Genomic DNA, 26,845 nt, shown 5'->3' with positions numbered 1-26,845 from the left:
CTTATTTGCATTGTCAGGCAAAAGGTCTCGTTTCATAGGGCCCACTCCCATCCTGCGTTCAGTTTACCTGTTCCTGTATTCCTTCCCTTAAATCAAATAATAATAATAATAACTTTATTGTCATTGTATGTGTATACACAGTATACCCATATAACGAAATTCACTTAACACCCAAAGACCAGGTCCAATCCCCAAACACACTCCCCACCACCACAATTCCCCACCCCTAAACTACCCAAACATCCACACAACAGACCAAGTAATGCTGTCCAACAGCTCACTGATGGTGGCCCTTTAGTTCATTGTTGAGTGCAATTATTGCCAGCTGCCTGCAATTACTGCGAGTTCAAATCTCACCAGGCTCAAGGTTGACTCAGCCTTCCATCCTTCCGAGGTAGGTAAAATGAGGACCCGGATTGTGGGGGCAATAAGCTTTGTCTAAAAAAGAACACGGCTTAGGGGGGGCCAAAATCCCTACTAAGCAGGTATATACAAAACTATGAAAGCTATTGCTTAACACATTGTAAGCCGCTCTGAATCTCCGGAGAAGGGCGGCATATAAATCGAACCAATAAATAAATAAATAAATAAATAAATAAATAAATAAATAAATAAATAAATAAATAAATTATAGCTCTGGGATAAAAACTATTCAGAAAATAAAATAAAATAAAATAAAATTCTCCTAAATGTTACTTTTTAATCCAGTTCTCAGTTGACATTTATTGGACACATAAGGTTGTAATACACTTAGGGTTAGGGTTAGGGTTAGAGGTTAGGGGTTAGGGTTAGCATTTAATATCTGCTAAGATTGCATAAAGCAGCTAATAGCAAACTGTTAAAGCATGGTCTTTCTAAAACTGATAGAACATTAAACTATAAATAAGAGATAAGAAAGACTAGAAAGAATTTATCCTGGGTTTTCCATCCAAGCAATCTCCAAATGTTGGCCTATTGATCATCTGATTCACAAAAACTGCACTTAAAAATATCTCGGACAGATTCTTGAGGTCTTCAGACAACCTCAGTGTTAAACCTAATCTGGAGGACACCTAGTTTAGGAACTGCGAATGGGGAATTGCTCAGTATTGTAATCTGTCTTGCTCAGGATTCCAACATACAGTAGTGGCCAAAATTATGGAAACCTTTTGGGGAAAGTGTATTTTCTAAAACTAGCTAATAACACCACTTTTTTTTTTTGGGAGTAGTACCATAAAATTATACATCAGTGGAAAGATAATTTAATCAAGAATGTAATGCAATAACTTTTATGAAGGATTTACTATTAGAATAGCAGTTACAGTATAAAGAAGAAAAGGGAAACATGTAGAAAAAATGAAATACACAAGAATTATCACCATAGAAAAAATGAGATATACAAAAATGATCACCATCTCAGTTAATACTTCATTGGGTAACCTTTAGCATGAATTACAGCCTTACAGCGTCTTCCCATGGAGTGAATCAAGTCTTTTAGTTCTGCAGCTGTTATAATGTGAAACCAAGATTGAAGGATTGCTTCTATTAACTGGGTTTTATTGCTGGATCGCTTCTGACTAACAAATTTCTTTAGTCGGCTCCATAGATTTTCAATTGGGTTAAGAAGGTCTGGGCTATTCCCAGGCCGTTCCAGCAGTGGAATAGGATTATCTTGAAACTCCCCCCCCCCCAAAAGTGGTGTTTTTCGCCATCAAACCTCAAAAATACACTTTCCCCAAAAGTTCTCCACAATTTTGGCCACTGCTATACTTCATTTCACATATCTACAATACAGGAAGTCCTTACGACCACAATGGCACCCAAATTTTCAGTTGTTAAGCGAGGCAATTGTTAAGTGAGGTTTGCCCCATTCTACGATCTTTCTTGACATACTTGTTAAGTGAATCCCTGCAGTTGTTAAGTTAGTAACATGGTGGTTAAGTCAATCTGGCTTCCCTGTTGACTTTGCTTGTCAGGACGGTCGCAAATCATGACCCTAGGACACTGAAATCGTCATAAATGTGAGTCAGTAGCTGAGCATTTTGATCACGTGACCATGGGGATGCAGTAACGGTTGCGGGGGAAATGGTCATAAATCACTTTTCCCAGGGCTATCGTAACTTTGAACTAAACAAACTGTTGTAAGTCAAGGACTACTTGTAAATTTTTTCACAGCACCATCTTTCATGGGGAGATCCCTATGCCATCACATGGATTAACCAAAGGAATAAGAAATAAGCCTGGATAGCTCAACAGACAGAAGCACTGTAATTTAACACCAGCTGTCTGCAATTAAAGTAAGTTCGAATCTCGCCAGGCTCAAGGTCGACTCAGCCTTCCATCCTTTCTAAGGTAGGTAAATTGAGGACCCGGTTTGTGGGGGCAATAAGCTGACTTTGTATAAATATACAAAAGTATGAAGGCTATTGCTTAACGCACTGTAAGCCGCCCTGAGTCTCCGGAGAAGGGCGGCATATAAATCAAATTAAAAAAAAAACCCAGTACTAACCCATTCGTTTTTACTTGAAGAAAGAACTTAGAGGAAGTCCCACAGAATTTAACAGGAATTAAACATCACCGGAATGTGCTGTTTAGTTATTGAATGTGACTGGATTTCATTCTGAGCTGAGCCTGTAACTATGCATGTACCCAGGTGGTGTGAATGGCAAATAAGAATCTGTTAAAGCAGGTCTTCCTTTGGTACCCCAAAATCTTCTCATTCTTTTAGCGAATGTCTATGGAGATTCTCAGTCAGAATCTGAGAATCAACCAGGATGATTAGGGGAGACTAAAACATATGAAGAAGGGTTGCAGGAACTGGGCATGACTAGTCTAGTGAAGAGAAGGACCAGGGGAGACATGATAGCAGTCTTCCAATATTCGAGGGGCTGCCACAGAGAGGAGGGAGTCAAGCTATTTTCCAAGGCATCTGAAGGCCAGACAAGGAATAATGGATGGAAACTGAACAAGGAGAGATTCAACCTGGAAATAAGGAGGAACTTTCTGACAGTGAGAACAATCAACCCATGGAATAGAAGTTGCCTTCGGAAGTTGTGGGAGCTTCATCCCTGGAGAGTTTCAAGAACAGACTGGATTGCCATTTGTCAGAGATGGTGCAGGGTCTCCTGCTTAGGCAGGGGGTTGGACTAGATGACCTATAAGGTGCCTTCCAAACTCTGTTAATCTGTTAAAGTCATCCAGGTCATGGTTGTCCCATCGGTGCTTTTCCAAAAGGCAACTGGACTTCCTTTCGCTTCTCATCCATGAACTGAATAAGCTTCTTGGATGAGAAGCGAAACTTTTTCAAGGGGGAAAAAAAACAACCCAAGAAAGTCCAATTGCCTTTTGAGAAAGCACCTTTGGGTCACTTTTGTGCAAATTGAAGCAGGAAGCATTGACGGTCCCAGACTTAGTGGCGATAAGTAGTGTTGCTGTTCTTCGTATCTATCTTAACTTTGGAAGAAGCAGTCTTTGGCGCCGTTGCCAGAATCAAGATCAGGGTAGCGTCATGTATATTCCTAGAGCGAAGACGAGGCTTTCGAATAGCCCCATGCGAATCAGTCTGCAGGAATTGTTCCTGGATGAAGATGGAGGCCTCAGCTCTAGGCGACAGCTTTGATCCACCTGTCCAGGTGGGATTTCAACTTCACTTGCCCTCTCGTGCGAGCTCTTCTTCACCTAGGGAAGTTCAGAGTTAGGGCCAAATCCCTTTGCACGAAATACAAACATCTGAAATCGTATTTATTACAAAGAGACTCGGTGGCGCAGAGGTCAGAGTGCAGTCCTGCAGGCTACTTCTGCTGATCACCGGTTGCCAGCAGTTTGGTAGATCGAATCTCACCAGGCTCAAGGTTGACTCAGCCTTCCATCCTTCCGAGGTGGGTGAAATGAGGACCCAGATTGTTGGGGGCAAGAGGCTGACTGTGTAAACCGCTTAGAGAGGGCTGTGAAGCACTGTAAAGCAGTATATAAGTCTAAGTGCTATTGCTATTGCTATTGTCCTTCCTTCCTTCCTTCCTTCCTTCCTTCCTTCCTTCCTTCCTTCCTTCCTCCCTCCCTCCCTCCCTCCCTCCCTCCCTCCCACCCATAGTGGTGCAGTGGTTAGAATCAGTATTGCAGGCTGACTCTGCTCACTGCCACCAGTTCGATTCTCATCAGGCTCAAGGTTGACTCAGCCTTCCATCCTTCCAAGATGGGTAAAACGAGAACCCAGATTGTTGGGGGCAAGAGGCTGACTTAAACCGCTTAGAGAGGGCTGTAAAGCTTTGTGAAGCGGTATATAAGTCTAAGTGCTATTGCTTTTGCTATTTTGTACCATCCATCTCGCTGTTTGGGGTCACTCTAGGCTCACGTCAAGCTCGTTGCCATCCTTGAACCAAGAGAAGTAGCATTTTATGATGCCGATCGACACTTTAACATTGTCGCCGTGGGCTCCAAGATCTATAGAAGTGTCTGCTATCAGGAATTAATATTGCTAAAGAGCAAAGCTAAGAATCAAATGTCATAGAATGTGACGCTCTTACATTTTCTACTTCTTTGAAAACACGAAGTAAGTTCTCCCTCAGAACCCCACGAAGTTCTTCCTTGGTCCAGCCTCTCCTCAGCAGTTCTTCAATTAAGTTTGGATATTTTGAAACATCTTCCAGTCCCGTAGGAAATCTGTCAGTCAAGACACGAGTGGCACAAACTAAATGTCTGTTTCTTAGCAAAACCACAACCAGATTAGGAAGTAAGAAAATTAATTGTCAGCTTTTGCTTCTAGTAAAATGCCTGCTCATGAGAGACTCGTAAGCATTCTAAGAATATATTTTTTAAAAAAGAAGCTGGGCAATTTCAATAATTTTATCCAGTTGTACCCTGTTATTTTTTTTTTTATATAGAATCACATAGAATTTTTTATAGATTTTTTTTGTTATAGAAATGGTTCATCTAAATGATTTTTGATAAGGTTAGGATAAATCCGAAGGGTCCCTTTGGGGTAAAGCAAGGTTATTTTCACAGATATTTAAAAATCTGCACAACATTCTCACACCATAAAACTACCATTCATTTAATGATTTTCCTGAAAAAGAGTTGTAGCAATGCTATAACTAGCCCTGCTCTCCATATCTACCCTGGTGGAGGGGAAGGACAAAATAGGTTTTCCCAGATAAAAAAAAATATCAAAGTAGTAGTAGGTGAATTTTAATTCAAGGCAACAGTCAATGGCCTCCAATTAAATGCCACGGTCAATAGTTGATTGTCATACGTGTGCAGTTCAGAGGTGGATTTCAGCAGGTTCTGACCAGTTCTGGAGAACCGGTAGCGGAAATTTTGAATAGTTCGGAGAACCGATAGTAAAAATTCTGACTGGCCCTGCCCCCATCTATTCTCTGCCTCCCGAATCCCAGCTGATCGGGAAGAAATGGGGATTTTGCAGTAACCTTCCCCTGGATTGGGGAGGGAATGGAGATTTTACAGTATCCTTCTCCTGGAGTGGGGTGGGAATGGAGATTTTACAGTATCCTTCTCCTGGAGTGGGGTGGGAATGGAGATTTTACAGTATCCTTCCCCTGCCACGCCCACCAAGCCACGCCTACCAAGCCATGCCACGCCCACCAAGCCACACCCACAGAACCGGTAGTAAAAAATGTTGAAACTCACCACTGGTGCATTTCTGCTTAGCTATTACTCATTGTTTATTCAGAAGGGTGCCAGCATGTACCACGAAGTTTGATATATAATTTAAGAAAGGACACCTACCTACCTACCTGATTAAGAGGACAACTAGGTGCCACAAGAACCTAATAACCAACAGGGTGAAAGATTTTTTTCTATCAAAGGGTCCTCTGGAATTTTGTAGCTTAGATTTGCTGGTCCTATTCTTTGCCTGCTGGGTCAAAACATTTTCCCAGCTTCACAGCCTATGAGAAATTGGGATAGACCACTCGGCCAAACAGCCAATGCAAGGCAACCCACAGGCTCAGAAGAATGAGGAGAGGTGAGGGAGCATCTGCTTCCTAAAATGAGGAGCACATTGCTCATAATTGTCAGGCTAAACCAAGCAGACTCATTTACTTTGAAGTCTGATGTTACAACATAAGTAGCTGCAACTGGTGGTAATGGAGAAATGCTTTAGGAAATGGTCAAGGCAAGCCAAATGACTCTCTGCGAAGGAAATAAGAGGCTTATTTAGCTCATTTTTCATAACTTTTGGGACCTTGGTGATCTCTGAGTTTGATTGTTTGCTTACGGACATTTCATTACTCAACTAGGTATCATCAATGCTAGCCTGTGTAGGCTTTGCTCCCTGTTTGTATACATACAGTAACTTGACCTGCCACTAGTATTGGGTTATGTATGTGGTTTTCTGCTTGATTAGGTTTTCTGCATGGTACCTGCTTGTTTAGGATATTGTGTTCTCCTTAAACAAGGAAGTACCACACTCCCACCAACACTGGCAGGACAAGCTACTGCATATAAACCGAGGACACCATGCTCACTAGCACTGAATATGCTACCTAGTGAACGGATAACAGATTAGCAGAGATGGAGGGGACTTTGTAGGTCATCTAGTCCAACCCTCCACCCAAGCAGGAGACCCTACACCCTTTCTGACAAATGGCAGTCCAGTCTCTTCTTGAAAGCATTCAGTGATGGAGTTCCCACAACTTCTGAAGGGAAGTTGTTTCATCGGTTGATTGTTCTGTCAGAAAATTTCTCCTTATTATTTCCAGGTTGACTCTCCTTGTTCAGTTTCCATCCATTATTCTTTGTCAGGCCTTCAGGTGTGTTGTGGCCCGTCAGCGGCCTGTGCAGATTGTAGCTGATTTCGACAAGAGGAGGCTGGTGTGGTGCTGCACCAACAGCCTGTTCAGCTGGCGCTCAAGTCGGACAGTGAGGAGGATGGAGAAGATGTGGTGCCAGAGGCAGGGATTCAGCCAGGGCCTTCAGAACCTCCAGAAGCTCCTTTAAGTGAAGAGGATGAAGAAGAGGAGCCGCTTCTCAATGCACAGGCGCGCAGCTGCCAAAAGGCAGGAGTGGCTCCTCAGGAGGAGGTCTCCTCGAGAGTAAGGCTTGGGGCCAATTGGCCACTCTCTTAGCCTATTTAAGGAGGAATGCCGCTTGCAGCAAGCTGTAGGGAACAACTTTAGTTCAACCTCCTTCGCGTCTGGATTCTCTGCAAAATTGTTTCTGGGCTTTCTGCCAACTCTAGTAAGACTGTGATTACCTTATCTTAGAATTCTGGTAGGCTGTTAAGACAGTTTATTAACAGCCTTTGGTTGATAAAAACTAAGTTATTTGAGTAAAATAAGCTTTGTGTAGAGTTTGTGTGCTGCGTTCTTTGGGATCCGTAGCTGGGACAGAACAAGGTGCTTTGGAGAATAGCTTCACTTCCTCTTCTTAGTGGCAGCACCTTAGATAATTTAAACACTTCTATCATGTCACCCTTAGTCCTTCTTTTCTTTAAACTAGACATACCCAGTTCCTACAACCGTTCTTCATATGTTTTAGCCTCCAGTCCCCTAATCATCTTGGTTGCTCTTCTCTGCACTCTTTCTAGAGTCTCCACATCTTTTTTACATTCACAACTTCTGGAGGCAAGTTGTTCCACTGATTAATTGTTGTAACTGTCAGGCAACTTCTCCTTAGTTCTAAGTTGCTTCTCTCCTTGATTAGTTTCCACCCATTGCTTCTTGTCCTGCCCACAGGTGCTTTGGAGAATAGCTGGAGTCCCTCTTCTTTATGGCAGCCCCTGAGATATTGGAAGACTGCTATCATGTCACCCTTAGTCCTTCTTTTCTTTAAACTAGACATACCCAGTTCCTACAACCGTTCTTCATATGTTTTAGCCTCCAGTCCCCTAATCATCTTGGTTGCTCTTCTCTGCACTTTTTCTAGAGTCTCAACATCTTTTTTATAGTTGGGCAATGAAATATCTGCAAGTAAACAGCCAAGCTCAGAGAGCACCAAGAAGCTTTCTGGATGAGAAGTGAAACATCTTCAAGGAAAAACAAAGTCCAGTTGGCTTTTGAAAAAGCACCTTTGGGACAACCATGACCTGGATGACTGAGAATCTCCACAGATATCAAGGGCTCCACAGCAGGGGTGAAATGCTCCCAGATTGGACCGGATCACTCGATCCGGTAGCAATCTTGGCCGTTGGTTTGGCGATCCGGTAGCGATGGCGGAGCGAAGCTTCGCCCACCCGCCCCGGTGTCATTACTTCCTGGTTTTAACCAGGAAGTAATGTGTTTTTTACCTTCTGCGCATGTGCAGAAGGTTTTCCGTATGCGCAGAAGGTCTGTACGTGCATGTGACATGCATGGTGGGTGTGCTTCCGACACGGTAAGGAAGATTTCACCCCTGCTCCACAGTTCAATCCTGAGCTGCACATATTTCCTTCTGATGATATAACACAGAGATTCTGAATTCTTTTGGGGACTGAAGATTTTATTGGGCTTTGCACATTAGAGGCAAAATTTCTACAAATGGACGGCACCAGGAGAAAGCAGCGGGTTTTCCAAGTGTAATTTCACTTAAATTTAAATTAAAAGGATATCAGGTAAATACAGTTAATTATACTAACTGTATCAAACTAAAAACATTAGCTCTCTTTGGGCATGCTAAAAGTGGCAGCTTGGAGCACCTCTTTAAGGTTTCCATACATCTGGAGCCTAAAGCGCACGCACACACACACACACACACACACACACACACACACACGATAACAATGTGCAAAAAAGTTCAAAGGTGACTCATTTTGAATACAAAACGTTCCGTTTCCTTTTCAAAAGAATGGTTTTGCTTTTGAATTGGGCTGGTTCAAATGTCGTTTGAGGTCTTTGGGGCTCAGAAAACGGAATTGGTTTGAGTTCAAAACACTTCCCAAGTGATTGAATATGAATTACATGTCAAGCCTGAATAATTTGAAAGGGAAATGTTTTTGCGCACCACCAAACAATACTGTAATTCACTTACTAACCGAGATTCTCCATCATAGTCACCGCCAATTCCTATTGAAAATGAACCTGCAATTTTCTTTATGTGGTCGAAGTGATCTGGATTTTTTTTTTTCCAACAAAAAAGGGAGAAGATGAGACAGCATCAGAACACAGCATGGATAAAGGAGAAATGCTTCTGGAAGAGGAGCAGGCAGAGTTGGAGGGCGGAGTAAAATATGTCATCAGTTTAGACTTCTTGTCTAAACTAATGCTAATCATTCCCGACTCTAGGGGGCGGTGTTCATCTCCATTTCAAAGCCGAAGAGCCAGCGCTGTCTGAAGACATCTCCATGGTCATGTGGCCGGCATGACTAAACGCCAAAGGTGCACAGAACGCTGTTACTTTCCTACCAAAGGTGGTCCCTATTTTTCTACTTGCATTTTTTACATGCTTTCGAACTGCTAGGTTGGCAGAAACTGGGACAAGTAACGGGCGCTCATCCCGTTACGCAGCACTAGGGATTCGAACCGCTGAACTGCCGACCTTTCGATCAACAAGCTCAGCGCCTTAGCCACTGAGCCACCATGTCCCTTTTAGATTCTTGTGTATAGGCTTCAATAAATCATTTCTGTTGCAACCTACACAAATGGTCCTGAGTTTTTGCATCTGACAATGCTTTATCCAAGTTTCCCCATTGATTTTACTTGTCAGAAAACAGCTAGGAAGGTTGCAAATGGGGATCACATGACTTGAGGATGCTGCCATCATCATAAATATCAATATCAATTGCTAAGTGCCCAAATTTTGGTCACATAACTTTGGAGATGCTGCAATAGTCTTAGGTACATGGGCTGGTTGTAAGTCACTTTTTTCAGTAACCCTTGTAATTTGGAACAGTTGCTACATAAATGGTTGTTAAGTCAAGGACTACCTGTATATAGGAACAGCATAATGTTTGCAAACCTGCAACAGTTGAAATGTTAACTGTCTTATTTCCACAAGCCAAAAACTTCACAGGGAACGTCACCATTATAATTCCATGGTTCTCTTTCTATAAAACAAGGGAAAGATTAAATAAGTCAAATATCCAGTTCCGAGGGCTGTGCAATGCTTTAGATTTGATTCCACAAAATTGTTTTGGTGCACATAGGGTACAAAGATAGCAACTGTCTGGAAACTCTTTTAAAATAGCTGGGTCACTTTTCAGGAAACTTGCTAGGGGGAAATAAAAGTAGGTCCATATCAAGGGAAGATATCTGGAATGGGATCACAGCAAAACATCAAACCAGCATTAGGCTACATAGAGCCCACAACCATTCTTGTACCATGGAAGCCTCTCTTGATGCCTATCAAAGGCCTGCCCCCAACTCATCAGAGAAGTAGTATGTTGCAAAGCAAACCACTTCTCTCTACCACAAGGGTATCCAAAGTTGGCAACTTTAAGACTTGTGAATTATGGGGACTTCAATTATGGGGATTTTATGAAATGAAGCAAGTTTGGAGACCCCTGCCATCATGATGGCATCGTGGTGTCATCATGATGTCTTCCATCAGCCATCGTTCTAAGAATGCCTTTTGATCTTACATCAACCTTGGGCATTATCTGAAATTAGAAAGACCAAATGGTTGTAACCCAATGTTTTGTTTGACAATATGCAACTTAGGTGACCGGGAATAATGGAAATCCAGGACTTTAAAGGGTTTCTGGTTGAGGGACACCTTCCTTTCGTGCACGATGATCTGGAAAACAAGACTCACAAGCTTTAGGAGAACATCATCTTGAACATTCCTGTGGTGGTGGCAGACAGAGTAGGCAGAAGAATGGCTGAAAATGACAGGGGCTCTGGAGACCCTAAGAACGTCTTTTGCTGTCTCATAAGAGGTGTGAGATAGGTCTACCATCATCCCGAGGCGATTCATCTCCTTCACCACTTCCTGGGGAAAATACAGTAGATATTGTGGTACAGTGACACAGAAACACTCTCTCATCTAAAGCTGGGATCTTGACCATCCTCCCCAAAATCACAATACAACATTCATTTCTCAAGTGCTGTTCAAAGTTTTCTTCCAACCAACACATCTCCAATTCAAGTCTTCCATTTTCTTGTTGGGAAGAAAGTCTAAAGCTATTCAGCATGTCCAATCAAGATGGTCAAGATTGGCATGACCTGCCCACCCATGTGCAGATCTTCTACAAGAAGAAATGCCGAAGGAATCAAGTATTTCTGGAGGCTAGAAGGGTGGGGAAGACTGAGTTAGGATGAAGGTTGCTAAGGGATGTGGAAGAAATTGGAAGAAGAACAATTGGTAAAAAGAATGGAAGAAGAAAGATGCCAGAGAAAAGGAAGAATTTATCTTGAACTCAACTCAATAGAAGATTGGGCTTAATGTTTCTTCAAGTAACAATGAAATAAATTATAAGCTTGAGGAAAGGGACTGCTTCATATTAATGAGATATTTTGGATCTCTTTTGGTTAGTGAGAAGAATAAAAACGTTTCCTAGATATAAACGGAATGGAATGGGCATTCTTATTAATTCCAGGTAACTATGCAACCAATGCCTCAAGAATGTATTTATTTCTCAATTAAAATTATTTATAACTTGCCTTTCAGGATGTACAATCCCTCCAAGGAGACTTTCAGTTAATAGGAAGAATTCTTCAAAGCAGGAGTGTCCAACCTTGGCAACTTTAAAGACCTGTGGACTTCAACTCCCAGAATTTCCCAGCCAACCAATGGACCATCAAACAAATGAACTGAGAATTCTCACTTGAGGCACAAATGACCAGACTCACACTATGTGAAGAAGACAAGGCCTATTTCAGACATATTATGCCAAGACCTAGCTCTCTGGAGAAGGCTTTGATGCTGGCATAGATGGAAGGAAAGAGGAGAAGAGGACAATTGGCAGTAATGTGGTGATAGATGCACTGTTGGAAGCCTTGAAGACCAGATTAAGGGGAGATTTTCATGGAGAAGATCTATTTATGTACTCTCTAAGTGTCAACAACTTGATGACATATACCACCAAGATCTTCATCATAATTAAATACTCATTATGGTGGATTCTCATCAAGACACCCTTGTAGATTAATTCCCAGATCTCCCTTATGTAAGAGAACATCAGAGGGACAATATCAACTCAAGCAAGGGTGCTATTCAGCAGGTTCTGACAGGTTCTGGAGAACCGGTAGTGGAAATTTTGAATAGTTCGGAGAACCGGCAAATACCACCTCTGGCTGGCCCTAGAGTGGGGTGGGAATGCAGATTTTGCTATGTCCTTCCCCCAGGAGTGGGGTGGGAATGGAGATTTTGCAGTATCCTTCCCCTGCCATGCCCACCAAGCTACGCCCACCAAGCCATGCCCAAAGAACCAGTAGTAAAAAAAATTGAATTCCACCACTGAATTCAAGTCACTTGCTAAGTTACACTTAAAACTTTCTCTTACGATGCCAAAAGGAGTCAAGCCTTTAACAGCAGGATAGAAATTATTTTTGCCTTTCGTTGAAGTTTCTGCCCTAAAAATAAACAAAAAAATTCAAATGAAAGGTGAAAGGTTGAAAGGCATTCAAATCAAAGCTTGTAAAAATGCCATGAAAATATTTCAAAGTTTAAATAGGAGTTTTAACATGTCTATGGAGATTCTCATCCAAGTCCTGGTTGTCCCAAAAGTGCTTTCTCAAGAGGCAACAGGACTTTCTGGTTTTTCTTTGAAGACATTTCGCTTCTCATCCAAGAAGCTTCTTCACCTCTGAATTTTAACAGTATTCAGAAATTTTAACAATATTCAGGAACATTTAACAGTATACAGGAATTTTAAAAGTATTCTTAAATATACAGTACAAGTAAAACAGTCATAATATATTTATTAATCATATTTTTATGTAATCCTTCCTTCAATAAACTCCAGACTTCATCCATTTAAGTTATCTAAAATATGATTGCACCTGATTTTATGGCTTCCCCCCCCCCTCACAAACCACTGGAGTTGTTAAGTGAATCACCGAATCATTAAAAGAATCCAACTTCCCCCGTTATTGATGTGTTTTATTTTTCACATTTTTTTCCCTCACATTTTTTTACTTGTCGAAAGCCAACTGGGAAGGCCACAGATCATGATCAAGGGACCCTGAGGATGCTGCCATCATTGTTAATACATGCTGGTTGCCAAATGCCCAAATTTAGATTGTGTGTGATTGTGAGGATGTTATGACGTTCGTTAAGTGTGAGAACTGGCCACGCATGACATTTTTAATGCTGTTGTAACGTCAAATGATCACGAAACAGATGGTTTTAAGTCAGGGAGTGCCTGCAATTCGTTTTCTTAAACCATACAAACACCATATTATTTAAAGCAGGGGTGTCAAAACTCACGGCCCGTGGGCTAGATCCAGCTTGTGGGGTGCTTAGATCTGGCCCATGGGGTTGCCCTAGAAACATCAAAGGGCCGGCCCGTGGTGCCTCTGCCAGTGAAAACGGAGCTCAGGAGGGCCACACGTGGCCCTCGCAGGCTCTGTTTTTGGCTGTGATGACCTCCTGCCACCTTCTGCCAGTGAAAACGGAGCTCGGGGGGCCCCCCCAAGCTCTGTTTTCACTGGCAGAAGGTGGCAGGAGGTCATCACAGCCAAAAACAGAGCTCAGGAGCCCATTTTTGCTGGCAAAGCACTCGGGCCACCACAGGTGCCCCCCAACATAAGTGACATCAAACTGGCCATGCCCATCCTGGCCCCCGAGGTCAAACACAACCCGGATGCAGTGGTGGGATTCAACCGGTTTGCACCACTTCGGCAGAACCGGTTGTTAAATTGCTGGCTGGCCCCACCCCTCCCCTTCCTGCCCCTTCCAGAAGTCACCCCGTTTTTGCTCCCAGGAGGCTGCAATGAGGCCTACTAGGCCCAAAACAGGGCGTGGGGGACCAGCGCCCCCCACATGACTCGATTTTGCTCCCAGAGGGGTGCAAGAGTCCGAGTGCTGCCTCTCATATCCCGTGGCCACACCCCACAATGGCCACACCCACCCAGCCGATCATTAGGGCAGAGAACCGGATGTTAAATTATTTGAATCCCACCACTGCCCTGATGCAGCCCTCAATGAAATCGAGTTTGACACCTCTGATTTAAAGCAACAGTGGCGACTGTCATAACAATCCATCTCTGAAAAAAAACATTCTTCTCTGTGGATTACCAGGGAGTGTTGCACATATGCGTCAAAGTCATGTACCGGACACCCAGGTCATAGAACATCCTCAAGGTGGCCAGACTGCTGTCCATGGAGTGACCACCTTCAATGCCGATCAAGCATCCTATCTTATCGTGGCTAAGATTCTCAATGCCTGGAGTCGAAAGAGAAAGAGAGCATTCTACTTTAAAATACAGATCATCAGAGGAAGCCTATGGTTTAGAGCAGGTGTGGCCAACTTTGACAACTTCTAAGACTCGTGGACTTCAATTCCCAGAATTCCCCAGCCAGCCAGCCAGGGAATTCTGGGAGTTGAAGTCCACAAGTCTTAAAGCTGCCAACATTGGACACTCCTGGTTTAGAGGCTGTTTTACAGCCAGTCCTTGACGTATGACCACCACTGAGCCCAAAATTTCTGTCGCTAAGGGAGAACATCTGCTCAGTGAGTTTTGCCCCATTTTACGAACTTTCTCGCTACGTTTAGTAAGCGAATCGCTGCAGTGATTAAGTTAGTAACACCATTGTTAAGCGAACCTGGCTTCCCCCCCCAACCCCCATTGACTTTGCCTATCAGAAGGTCGCAAAAGGGGATGACACAACTCCAGGACACTGCAACCGTCATAAATATGAACCAGTCGCCATGCGTCTGAAGTTTGATCATCACATCACCGTGGGGATTCAGTCAGTGCCATTGTAATGCTGAACTGTTGTAAGTCAAGGATTACCTGTATAAAAACTGGCACAACAATTTCAGCATAGGTATAGCCTGATCAGTATTGATTGGGACGTAAGGCTGGATAAGAGGATATTCATCACCCCTGGAATTCCAAAACATCACATGGATAAGGAGCATAAGTAGAGGCTCTCCATATCTACCCAGCATTCCTATACCCCATGTCAAGGGTCTCCAACCTTGGCAACTTTAAGACTTGTGGACTTCAACTCCCAGAATTCCTCAGCCAGCTTTGCTAGGAGTTGAAGTCCACAAGTCTTAAAGTTGCCAAGGTTGGAGAACCCTGCTCCGTGTAGTATCCTAGTCCAGTTACAAATACCTTGTATGATCGTTATTCCATGCTGTTGTTGGTGAATACATAATTGTATTATGGACGAACAGGAAGTAGCGTCCGATCACAAGTTCAAATTTGGGAAACAGATCTCAACCTTTATCGATGCAAGTGGGACCTCCCTCAAAACGTTGCCGTCTTGAATGCTTTTGCTGAGAACTCCAGCTGGCCGTGCCCTTTCCCAAGACCCAGGTAGTCCTTGACCTATGACCATTTGCTCAGCGACCATTTGAAGTTATGATGGCACTGAACAAATGCGGATTACTATCAGTTCTCAGACTTCTGGCTGTTCTGGGACACCCCCCCTCCCCACAGTCATGTGATTATCCCCCCATGGTTGCATTTTACAACGGCATCCTCTGGCCATGGAAATTCCAGTCCCAATTATCGTCATAAGTCAAGGACTACCTGCAAGTTACTTCTCCTTCTGTTTACCTTTCCCAATAGTCTGCATTCTAGTTCAGATGAATAAATCCATCCAGTATGTTCTATGGCAGTGATGGCGGACCTTTTCCGGACCGATTGCCCAAAGTGTGCGAATGCGCCCGTGCGTGTCTGAACCCCCAAAATGCAATGTGCCATGGCCCCCGTGCATGTGCCCCATGCATGCGTCCACAGCCCCAACATGCACCCCACCTCCTGCACATGCACGCACGCCCCCCCCACATGCGCCTCCATGCATGCACGTGTGGGGGCCCCGCACACCCCCTGCGCATGCACACACTCTCTGCCCCCCGCGCATACATGGCAGAGACCCGAAGACCAACTGGCCGGGGGAGGCACGTGCGCATGTGCAGTGGAGCTGAACTGGGGCAACGGCTCGCGTGCCCTCCGACAGGGCATTGCGTGCCACCTCTGGCACACGTGCCATAGGTTTGCCATCACAGCTCTATGTTCACAGTAACTAAGGATTATTATGATTTCCACCCCACAGTTTTTCTCCTACAAAAGGAGCAAGCAATCCATGGTTCAAGACCCTTAGATCAGAGGTCTTCAAACTTGGCAGCTTTAAGACTTTAAATTGATTGGGTTTTAAATCTGTCTGGGCCAAACTATTTAATTTGATTTTATCTCTGCTTTTTAAATTTTGTATGTATGTATTTTGTTGTTGGCTGTTCACCGCCCTGAGTCCTTCGGGAGTAGGGCGGTATATAAATCAAATAAAAATAAAAATAAAAGTAAGACTTGTGGACTTCAACTCCCAGAATTCTCCATTCTCCAGCTATGCTGGCTGGAGAATTCTGGGAGTTGAAGTCCACAAGTCTTAAAAGCTGCCAAGTTTGAGGATCCCTGCCTTAGATGTATCTCCAGCCTTGGGTTGCAGATCTTTGCCAAGCTTAACACCTTTAAAATTAAGGAGATAAAGTTAATCTCCTCCAAATGAAAAATTGTATGCTATAATTTTCCGCTGCAGATGTTCCATCCTCCCACCTACTGGGAGGTTTTTAAGCAAGTACTGCCTGTCCTTGTTCTAAAGTTTTCTTCTGATGTTCCTCAGAGCCTACTGATACTTTCCCACCCCCCTGTAAATAGCTCCGTTTTAACGATTAACTAAAGGGATTGTAGAAGAATGAGTTTGCTAAATATTCTTGAGTTTACAGACAATTGCATTCTTATGCTGTTAGGTCAACTACATTGTTTTTCATGAAAACGGGAAAAGAATGCACGTTTCTTATCTCTCATGTTCCTGCCTAGCGTTTCTTTCATTGAGCAAAGGAAACAAAATTTACCCTCCGGAGATGTCAGCAGTTCCAGTTCTTCGTAGTCTTCACACATCCGTTTGACCACATCAATTTGTTCTAGCGTCAAACGCACAGCGTCTTTGTTCTGTGCACTGCAGAGAACGTAGACTGACCAAAACTGGGAAGATTTAGAACATAGGAGGAGGAATGAGTATAAACTACGTTTGCCCACCTTGAGTTATTTATAAAAGTAATAAAGGCGGGATTTTAAAAAATCGAATAAACCAGTAAAATAAAGATAGCAACTGCTGTTATCAATTCAATGCTTCGCTTCTTTGCACCAATTTTTTTTCACCAATGCTAATGTAGAAAGTTAGCACCCACCCCTCTGCTAGAAGAATGAAATATTTGGAGAAATATTAAAAAGGCAGACTATTATATTTCCCTGGGTGGTAAAAGAAGAAACAGGTTTTAAAGACAGAAAGCAGCTCCCTGGCCCCAGCAGATATTTGGTGCCCATTAAGAAAGACTGGGCCAGCCTATCTACAAGACAAAAGACCTCCAGTTCCAAGGTGATGGGATTAAGACATGACCCTCCAGGACATAATAGAATTAACCCATCCAGCAGCAGAGCTCACCACATGGCACAATCACCTGGGGACATTGCATCATCCAGCAAACGTCAACCAAACTAGCATGATCCCTACACGACCCTATGGGAGTCTGACAACAGCCAATAGAATACATGTCCTTGCGCAGGAACAGGAAGTTCAAGTGCAAAGCCCAAGAGAAGGTATAAAAAACCCCTCACTCTCAACTCCATGTGGTCCGCTACCCAGAATCACATATGCTTGGTGGTTCTGCTTCACCATTAAACCCTCTTTCCAATCAGCCTCCATGTTTCCAGTATCTTTCTCCTGGCTTGGAACTGAACCAGATGGATATTTCTTCCAACACTCCATTCTGGCATGTATCTACTTCTTAGCCTCCAGCTTAGCTTGAAACTCAGGTAGCACTTACCTGCACCCCAACATGGCCAGCCTGGAGCTTCTCAATGTTGGTGTTGGTATTGCTGAGTTTCTTCAAGTCAATTGTGCTTAGCTTGTTTTGGTGAAACCATCTTAATTTCAAGGGCAGATCGTTGTGTCTGAAAGACAAGACAAGGGATTGTCATCTTCCCTAAAGGCTGATCTTGGATTGATGAGCTGTTTTTTTATTTTTATTTTTTTGACACATGAAAATTTAATCTACTACAAGAAATGGTTCCTTGAAAGGGCTGCAAGCTGGACATTTTCCTCTTCCTAAACATTGAAGGACGCGATGGCTCAGACGCTGAGCTTGTCGATCGAAAGGTCGGCAATTCAGCAGTTCGAATCCCTAGTGCCGCATAACGGGGTGAGCTCCTGTTACTTGTCCCAGCTTCTGCCAACCTAGCAGTTCGAAAGCAGGTAAAAAATGCAAGTAGAAAAATAGGGACCACTTTTGGTGGGAAGGTAACAGCATTCCGTGCACAAAGACGCAAAGAGAGAAAACAAATAGAAAGTTATCAGAATATGCCAATCATAAGGCACTGTGCTCATCTCTGTTTCAGGACCATTGAGCCAACGGCTGCTTGAAGACATTTCCGTGGCCTTGTGGCTAGCATGACATAATGGAGCATGGTTACCTTCCCACTGGAGTGATACCTATTAATCTACTCGCATTTGCATGCTTTCAAACTGCCAGGCGAGCAGGAGCTGGGGCAAGGAACAGGAGCTCACCCCATCGTGTGTGGCACTTGGGTCTCGAACCTGGACTGCCAGCTTTCCAGTTGATGAGCCCAGCGCCTTAACCACTGAGCCACAGTGTCACCTTATCAGAATATGATTCTGGTCAAATCGTGGCTTTGCTATTCTATGTCTGCAAGAAAGGAAATCCACATACCCATCGATTAGCCGAGATGCCTCCATGAGTTCAAGAACTTCAGTTCTCAAGGATTCATCAGTAGCTCCGGATCCCAAAATGTCCACAAACAAAAAGAGTAGCCACAGAAGCATCACCATCACTGGATCCAAAGGAAGTCCACAAGCTAAATGAGATGCTTGCAAATATATATATATTTTTCCCCCCTTGGATAAAAAATGAACACCGTTTCCTTCCAAGTTCGAGGAGACTTTTCAGGCAAAGGGGGGTTTCAAACCCAGTGAAAAGAAGCAGTCGATCTCTGAAAATCTTTACTCAATCAGCCGGCTGCTGACAAAGGAAGAAAAAAGAGAAGACTTAATGGGAACACTCTGGTGATGCTTTTTAAAAAAATAAACAATATACGTTTCTCTCAGGCTTTTGAACACAGAGAGCTCATATCCCATATAACATTGCATAAAATCCTCTGGGAATCTCTCCCACAAAGAAAATGCATACTCACATCTTCCCGAAACTTTGCCAGAATAGATTTTTCTTACTAAAGGCCAGATTTTTCTCTGGGCAGCACTAATATTTACAACATACAAACCAAATTAGCACCAGACCCACATCAAAATGTCAAGGAAAGACACTTTAATTTTCATACAATCAAAGCCAGGATTGGTGCACCCACACATGTGCGTATAAAGATCAGGGCTAAAAAAAGCATTTGCTGACCAAAAAAAATGTTCTTTCATCTTAAAAAAGAAAAAGAAAGCCAAGCTTTCCTCCGTCTACAGTATCAAAGACAAGTTTTCTTTCATCATATGAAGCTCTCCATTTCAGAAATTCCCAACCACGCTATTTATTGCTGAGCATTTTGGGCATCCAAATCCACCCACAGGTTGTCCTTGACTTACAACAGCTCGTTTAGTGACTTCTCAAAGTTACGACATCACTGGAAAAAAAATGCGACCATTTTTTTTCACACTTAACAACCGTCGCAGCCTCTCCCCTCGGTCACGTGATCAAAATTTTGGAGGCTTTGCAACTGGTTCATATTTATGCCGGTTCCAGTGTTCCCGGAGTCATGTGATTTGCTTTTGCGACCTTCTGATGAGCAAAGTCAACGGGGAAGCTAGACTCACTTAACAACCATATTATTAACTTAACAATTTCAGTGATTCACTTAACTGTGGCAAGAAAGGTCTTAAATGGAGCAAAACTCAGTTAACAACTGTTTTGCTTAGCAACATAAATTTGGGGCTCAGTTGTGGGTCATAAGTCGAGGACTACCTGTAACTGAAAGTTCACAAGGCCCTTGTGATAATTTGATTTTTGGAGGCAAACCAGACTTTTCCTAGCTGGAGTGAATTCCATTGGGGAGCCAAAAATGGGAGGATTTCTTCAATGGATTCAGAGGATATGTATTTGTAGAAAGCTAGATTAAGGGGAAAAAATGCAAAAGTAAGAAACTGAAACCAGTTTACAGCCCTTAAGGGCTAACAACATCCTGCAATGCTAGTTAAATGTAACGGTGTAAATATCAGTTGAAATACTGGCTCACGAAAAGCTGCACTGTGATAAATGTGTTTGTCTAATAAGAGTCACAACACCCTTTGCACAACTCTCTGTTGTGCTTTTTACAAAGGCTGCAAATGCCACATTACTTAGTCATCTATTTGGCAGAGGTGGTTTATTTGGGGGAAAGGCACCTGTTTTCTATTAATCAAAGGATGCAGCAATATGCGTTACTATTGCAGAGGTGTTTGTGATATTTTACAATAACATGTGGAACTGATTGTGGTAGAGGAGCCAAAAATGGGAGGATTTCTTCAATGGATTCAGAGGATATGTATTTGTAGAAAGCTAGATTAAGAATTTTTTTTTGGAAAAGTAAGAATCTGAAACCACCTTAGAACCCTTAAGGCAGTGGTGAAATCTAATTTTTTAACTATTGGTTCTGTGAGTGTGGCTTGGTGGGTGTGGCGTGGCTTGGTGGGTGTGGCTTGGTGGGCGTGGCAGGGGAAGGATGCTGCAAAATCTCCATTCCCATCCTGCTCTAGGGGAAGGATACTGCAAAATCCCCATTCCCTCCCCACTCCTGGGGAAAGGATATTGCAAAATCTCCATTTCCCACCCCACTCTGGGGCCAGCCAGAGGTGGCATTTGCCAGCACTCCGAACTACTCAAAATTTCCGCTACCGGTTCTCTGAACTACTCAAAATTTCCGCTACCGGTTCTTCAGAACCTGTCAGAACCTGTTGAATAGCACCCCTGCCTTAAGGGCTAACGTCCTACAGTGCTAGCTAAATGTAACGGAAGAAAAGAAGCAATACAAATGTACAAGCAACAAAAATAGTTAAGAAAAACAGATTATGCAGCACGACTAAAATCTATAAAAGGAAATGCGGGGGGCGTTTGGGTGTGTTTAAATCATTTTGCTGTGCCATTAAATATGGATTTCCTCGGAAGATTGTTTCAGAGTTTAGATGAGGTGATTGGGCAGACAAAAATGTATCTTAATCATTTCTTCTAGAGCAAGGTTGTCAAACTCAAGACCCACGGGATCCTTAAATCAGGCCCGTGGGGCCCGACAAGAAACAACAAAGCACCGACCCGCGGTACCTCTGCCAGCTAAAATGGGGGGCGCGGGAAGGGAGGCGCACACGGCCCCTCTGCGCTATGTTTTTGCTGGCAGAGGGCTATCAAAACAAACTAAAAACAAAACAAAAGGAGAAATGTTTCCCCTCTTGCATTTTTGAGTGTTGGAAGAAATGTCCATCCGGGTTCAGTTCCACTGTCTGGAAAAAGACACTGGAAACATGGAGACCAGAGGTGGGTTTCAGCAGGTTCTGACCAGTTCTGGAGAACCGGGTAGCGGAAATTTTGAGTAGTTTGGAGAACCGGTAGTAAAAATTCTGACTGGCCCCGCCCCCATCTATTCTCTGCCTCCCGAGTCCCAGCTGTTTGGGAGGAAATGGGGATTTTGCAGTAACCTTCCCCTGGAGTAGGGTGGGAATGGAGATTTTACAGTATCTTTCCCTTGGAGTGGGGTGGGAATGGAGATTTTACAGTATCCTCCCCCTGTCACGCCCACCAAGCCATGCCATACCCACCAAGCCACACCCACAGAACCGGTACTAAAAAAATTTGAAACCCACCACTGATGGAGACAGCTTAGAAAGATGGTTTTTAATGGGTTTTAAAGGTGGGGGGGAAAGAGATAATGAGAGTGCCTGGGTTTTATGCCCTCTCTGGGCTTTTGAATTTGAGCTTGTATTCTGATTGGTTGTCAGACTCCCATGGGGCCATGCAGGGGCAACTCTGTAGGCTGTGTTTTTGAGTCCCAAGTTTGGTTGAGCCTTGCTGGGTGATGTAATCTTCCCAGGTGCCATGTGGTAATCCTATCATGTCCTGAGGGCCATGTCTTAATCCCATCATCCTGGACCTGAAGGTCTTTTGTGTTGTAGATAAGATGCCTTTTGTCTTTCTGGGGCTATTAAGAAAGACATGGGGGCCGCTTTCCAAGAATATTTTCCTAGAATATTTCATTTTTCTAGGAGAGGGATGGGTGGTAACTTCCTACAGGAGCATGCAAGAAGAGGCAGGAAAGGAGAAAGAGAAGGAGGAAAGACAAAGAAAAAGAAGGGAAGATGGGAAGACGGCAAGGAAGGAAAAATAAGGAAAGAGGGGAAGGAAGGAGAAAGGAGAATAAAGATGGAAGGAAAGAAGGAAGGGAGGGAGGGAGGGAGGGAGGGAAGGAGGGAGAGAGGGAAGAAGGAATGGAGGAAGGAAGGAAGGAAGGAAGGAAGGAAAGAAGGGAGGGCGGGAGGGAGGAAGGAAGGAAGGAAAGAAGGGAGGAAGGAAGGGAGGGAGGAAAGGAGGGAGAAAAGGAGGGAGGGAGGAAGGAATGGAGGAAGAGAGGGAGGGAGGAAGGAAGGGAGGAAGGAAGGGAGGGAGGGAGGAAAGGAGGGAGGAAGGAATGAAGGGAGGGAGGAAGGAAGGAAGGAAGGGAGGGAGGAAGGAAAGAAGGAAGGGAGGGAGGGAGGAAGGAAGGGAGGGAGGAAAGGAGGGAGGGAGGAATGGAAGGAGGGAGGGAGGAGGGTGGAAGGAAGGAGATTATAATGAGAGTAAGGTGGGTTTCAGGGAAGTCCTGCCTTAGCACTTGGCCACCACATTGCCTCCGACACAAGTCCCATGTCATGCCTATCATGGCCACGCCCATGGCCCTCCGAGGTCAAACACAACCATGATGTGGCCTTCAATGAAATCAAGTTTGACACCCCTGTTCTAGAGGATTTTCCTGACTGCATTTCTCCTGCGGGATTTTAAATCCCAACAGATCCTCCCTCATCTGTCTTCAATCTGTCCTCCAGTCGTGTTTGAGATCATTACACTTCCCAGAAATGTCAACAAACAGCTGAAGGGCACCAGACAGGAGAAAGCTGCTACAGTTCCTTGAAAGCGCATTACACAACATTCATCTGAAATGAATTTCGGAACAGAAGATTTTATTGTTAACGTAGCAAAGATGGGGAGAGTGGAAGTTGAGACCTGCATAAAAATAACTGTGTGAATGAGATCCATGCACATCTTTTACACATTTAAAGAGGGAAATATATAGGGAAATGGCATAAATGTCAGTTGAAATCAGTGGTGGGTTTCAAAATTTTTTACTACCGGTTCTGTGGGTGTGGCTTGGTGGGCGTGGCATGGTTTGGTGGGCGTGGCAGGGGAAGGATACTCTAAAATCTCCATTTCCACCTCAATCCAGGGGAAAGTTACTGCAAAATCTTCATTTCCTCCCAATCAGCTGGGACTCGGGAGGCAGAGAATAGATGGGGGCGGGGCCAGTCAGAATTTTTACTACCGGTTCTCCGAACTACTCAAAATTTCTGCTACCGGTTCTCCAGAACTGGTCAGAACCTGCTGAAACCCACCTCTGGTTGAAATACTGTGGATATTTGCTCACGTAAAACTGCACTGTGGTAAACGTGTTTGTTTAGTAAGAGTCACAACACCCTTTGCACAACTCTCTGTTGTGCTTTTTACAAAGGCTGTAAATGTCACACTTACTTAGGCATCTATTTGGGATACGTGATTTATTTCGGAGAAAAGCACTTGTTTTCTACTAATCAAAGGATGCAGCAATATGTGTTACTATTGCAGAGGTGTTTGTGATATTTTACAATAACATGTGGAACTGATTATATTAGAGGAGCGATTTATTGGTAAACCAGGGGCTATTGATAAGTATAAAGTATAAGATTTTTTTTCCTTTTTAGTTTGTATTTTTAGAATGAGATGGTCTCTTTTATTAATTTTGGTTAAGGTTTTTTTTTTAGATTAAATATTATTTTGTGTACGTATAAAAATTTTTTGGAAAAAGAAAGATTAAAGTAAAGGTGCATAAAACTGTGGAAAAAAGGCATAGATTGGAGATATTTTTCCATCTCTGCTCAGTTTCTGTTAATGGAAAACCTGGAAAATTCAAAAGGAGCTATACTAGCGATATCAATCTGAGGCATCAAATGCACACAGGATTCTTGTAATAATTTTAACATACGCGTTATAACATAAATGTTTGTGGAATTTAAAGAAACTTCCTTAAAAGGCAAAACAGGCCTATAATTCATCAGGGTTATAGGTCACCAGAAAACAATAAGACTATCCTTAATAGGGAATTGTTGGAGATGCTTATGACAAAATTTTCCATCTGTTTCTAGAACAGATTGGACTGCCATTTGTCAGAAATGGTGGAAGGTATCCTGCTTGAGCAGGGGGTTGGACTAGATGACCTATAAGGACCCTTATCTAATCTTATCTAATCTATTCTAAGTCCTGCACTGTGCTAAAAGCTGGAAACATCCAGCTATATGTTGTCAATTGTGAATGAAATTCTTCCGGGTTGTTCCTTCAAGCATCTTTCCCTTTAAGCCTGACTTCCATTTCCTGTCCTAGAATATGAAATCAGAATTATCATCTGCTCTGCCTAAGGCACGAATGTCAAACTCGCGGCGTCATGTTGCCGTCACATGACGTTTCGTGACATTTTTTCCCCATTCGCGGAGCTGGGGTGGGCGTGGCCTGTGCGGGACACATCCAGCCCACGGACCACCATTTTGACTCCCCTATTCCTATCCCTAAGGAGTAGAGAGCTGAGGTTTGGGGACTTGGATAAGCCACCTTCTCTTCCAAAATCCAAACACATAAAACAAGCTCTTCCAAAATAATAATAAAAAAAAGAGGCTAAATCATATAATGAATGATTGAGAGACCTAGATTTGTTTAGTCTAATGAAGAGAAGGGCTAGTGGGAGAGAGACACAATAGCAGCCTTCCAATACTTGAGAGGTCGCCAAAGAGAAAAGGGAGTCAACTTATTCTCCAAATACCTGAAGGCAGGGCAAGAAGTAATGGGTGAAATATCATTAAAGAGAGATCCAACCTAGAACTAAGGAGAAATTTCCTGACAGTGAGAACAATCTCTACATGGGGCTCCCCTTGAGGAGCACTCGGAAGCTCCAGCTGGTCCAGAATGTGGCCGCGCGGGTAATTATGGGGGCGACATGGAGCTCCCATGTGACACCTTGCCTGCGTGAGCTGCACTGGCTTCCGGTGGTCTTCCGGGTGCGCTTCAAGGTATTGGTTCTCACCTTTAAAGCGCTCCATGGCTTAGGGCCCGGTTATTTACGAGACCACCTTCTGCCTCCGATAACCTCCCACCGGCCAATTCGCTCCCACAGAGAGGGCCTCCTCAAGGTGCCGTCGGCCAAGCAATGTCGACTGACGACCCCCAGGGGGAGAGCCTTCTCTGTGGGGGCACCCGCCCTCTGGAACGAGCTACCCCCAGGAATACGACTGATCCCGGACCTCCAGACCTATCGTCGAGCTTTGAAGACCTTCCTATTTCAGCAAGCTGGGCTGGCTTAAAATTTTAATGGGTTATTTTAAGGGTAATGGGTTTTAACTTTTGGGAAGCCAATTCGATTTAATTCTGTTTTTAAATTATTTTTAAATTTTATATTGTATGTATTTTAATTTTGGCTGTTCACCGCCCTGAGTCCTTCGGGAGAAGGGCGGTATACAAATTTAAATAATAAATAAATAAATAAATAAATAAATAAATAAATAAATAAATAAATAAATAAATAAGTAAGTAAGTAAGTAAGTAAGTAAATAAGTAAGTAAGTAAGTAAGTAAGTAAGTAAGTAAGTAAGTCAATGAAACTCTTGCCTCCAGAAGTTATGGATGGTCCATCCCTGGAGGTTTTTAAGAAGACATTGGCCAGCCCTCTGTCTGGAATGGTACAGGGTCTCCTGCTCTAGCAGTAGGTTGGACTAGAAGACCTCCAAGGTTCCTCCCAAGCCTATTATTCAATCTTCTATATATTTCCCATGCTGAAAAATGGATGTCAAAGATTGAGGAGTTTTCTAAAGAGACAGGTTTTCTTCTCCTCAGTTCTGACCCAGAAATCATTTGCCTTACTTTTGATAGTGCTTTATTTCATTAGATTTGGATCCTCCCTACAATGAAATTCTAAAACGACGACCTACAGACCAGTCATCAGGTTCTCCAAGGCAGAGACATCAATACAAGATTAATAATAAAGCATGGACCCTACCTTTAGAAGATCCTGTTTGCTCTTCACAGCACAGATCACTGAATGGGAAATGCTGTCCCCGTTTCTGAAACCCTACCCTACCCTTTAAACGTGTCTATATAATCAAAACGCAGATCCCTAATGCTTTCGGTATGTTATCCAGAAGTCTAACCTGATCTACTTTCTGACTACTTCTATTTTCCATCACACAAAACAGAGATCTTCTTTCAGAATGGAATCATTGTTTTGACTCTGTGCTTAATTTGTTTATATATATGATATATATATATATAGCTATATTTATATATACAGCTACAGTATGGAAATTTAGGATGTGGCTCATATAGCCTTCTCTTTTCTCTCCGGTATTTCTCAGTAGTGGCCAAACTCCAGATCCTCCCAAGGATTAATATATTGGTACCACCACCCCACAAAATGCAAATTTTTTTTTCCTTTCCCGTATTTGTAAGAAGGGGAAAAAGCTCAGGTTTTGAATCTTACCAAACTGCAATAGTCACTGTCACCCTGACG

General features: G+C 43.3%; 1 protein-coding gene across 3 annotated transcripts; it reads right to left on the bottom strand.

Moving 5' to 3' along the window:
• Positions 1-249: 249 nt before the first annotated feature.
• On the bottom strand, positions 250-26,845 carry LOC139323484 (dipeptidase 2-like). 3 transcript variants are annotated; one of them, XM_070952869.1, is made up of 11 exons: positions 26,816-26,845; positions 18,752-19,060; positions 17,849-17,975; positions 16,877-17,006; positions 14,089-14,236; positions 12,353-12,422; positions 10,663-10,839; positions 9,868-9,955; positions 8,945-9,020; positions 4,503-4,638; positions 250-438 (listed from the first exon to the last, which is right to left on the bottom strand). In XM_070952869.1, the coding sequence occupies exons 2-11, from the start codon at positions 18,868-18,870 to the stop codon at positions 316-318; spliced, it is 1,194 nt and encodes a 397-aa protein (XP_070808970.1). In that variant the 5' UTR covers positions 18,871-19,060; positions 26,816-26,845; the 3' UTR covers positions 250-315. The 3 variants fall into 3 exon arrangements, with proteins under 3 accessions (XP_070808970.1, XP_070808968.1, XP_070808969.1); XM_070952867.1 differs by lacking the exon at positions 250-438 and adding an exon at positions 1,489-3,657; XM_070952868.1 differs by lacking the exons at positions 250-438; positions 26,816-26,845 and adding exons at positions 1,489-3,657; positions 26,336-26,348 and having other exon boundaries at positions 18,752-19,057.

The sequence above is a fragment of the Pituophis catenifer genome, unplaced genomic scaffold (genome assembly GCF_029215685.1).
Source record: "Pituophis catenifer annectens isolate HBS135680 unplaced genomic scaffold, rPitCat1.0.hap2 SCAF_13, whole genome shotgun sequence".
NCBI classification, from domain to species: Eukaryota; Metazoa; Chordata; class Lepidosauria; order Squamata; family Colubridae; genus Pituophis; species Pituophis catenifer.
Note: the sequence above shows the minus strand (reverse complement) of the source record. Positions and strands in the feature narration are given on the sequence as shown.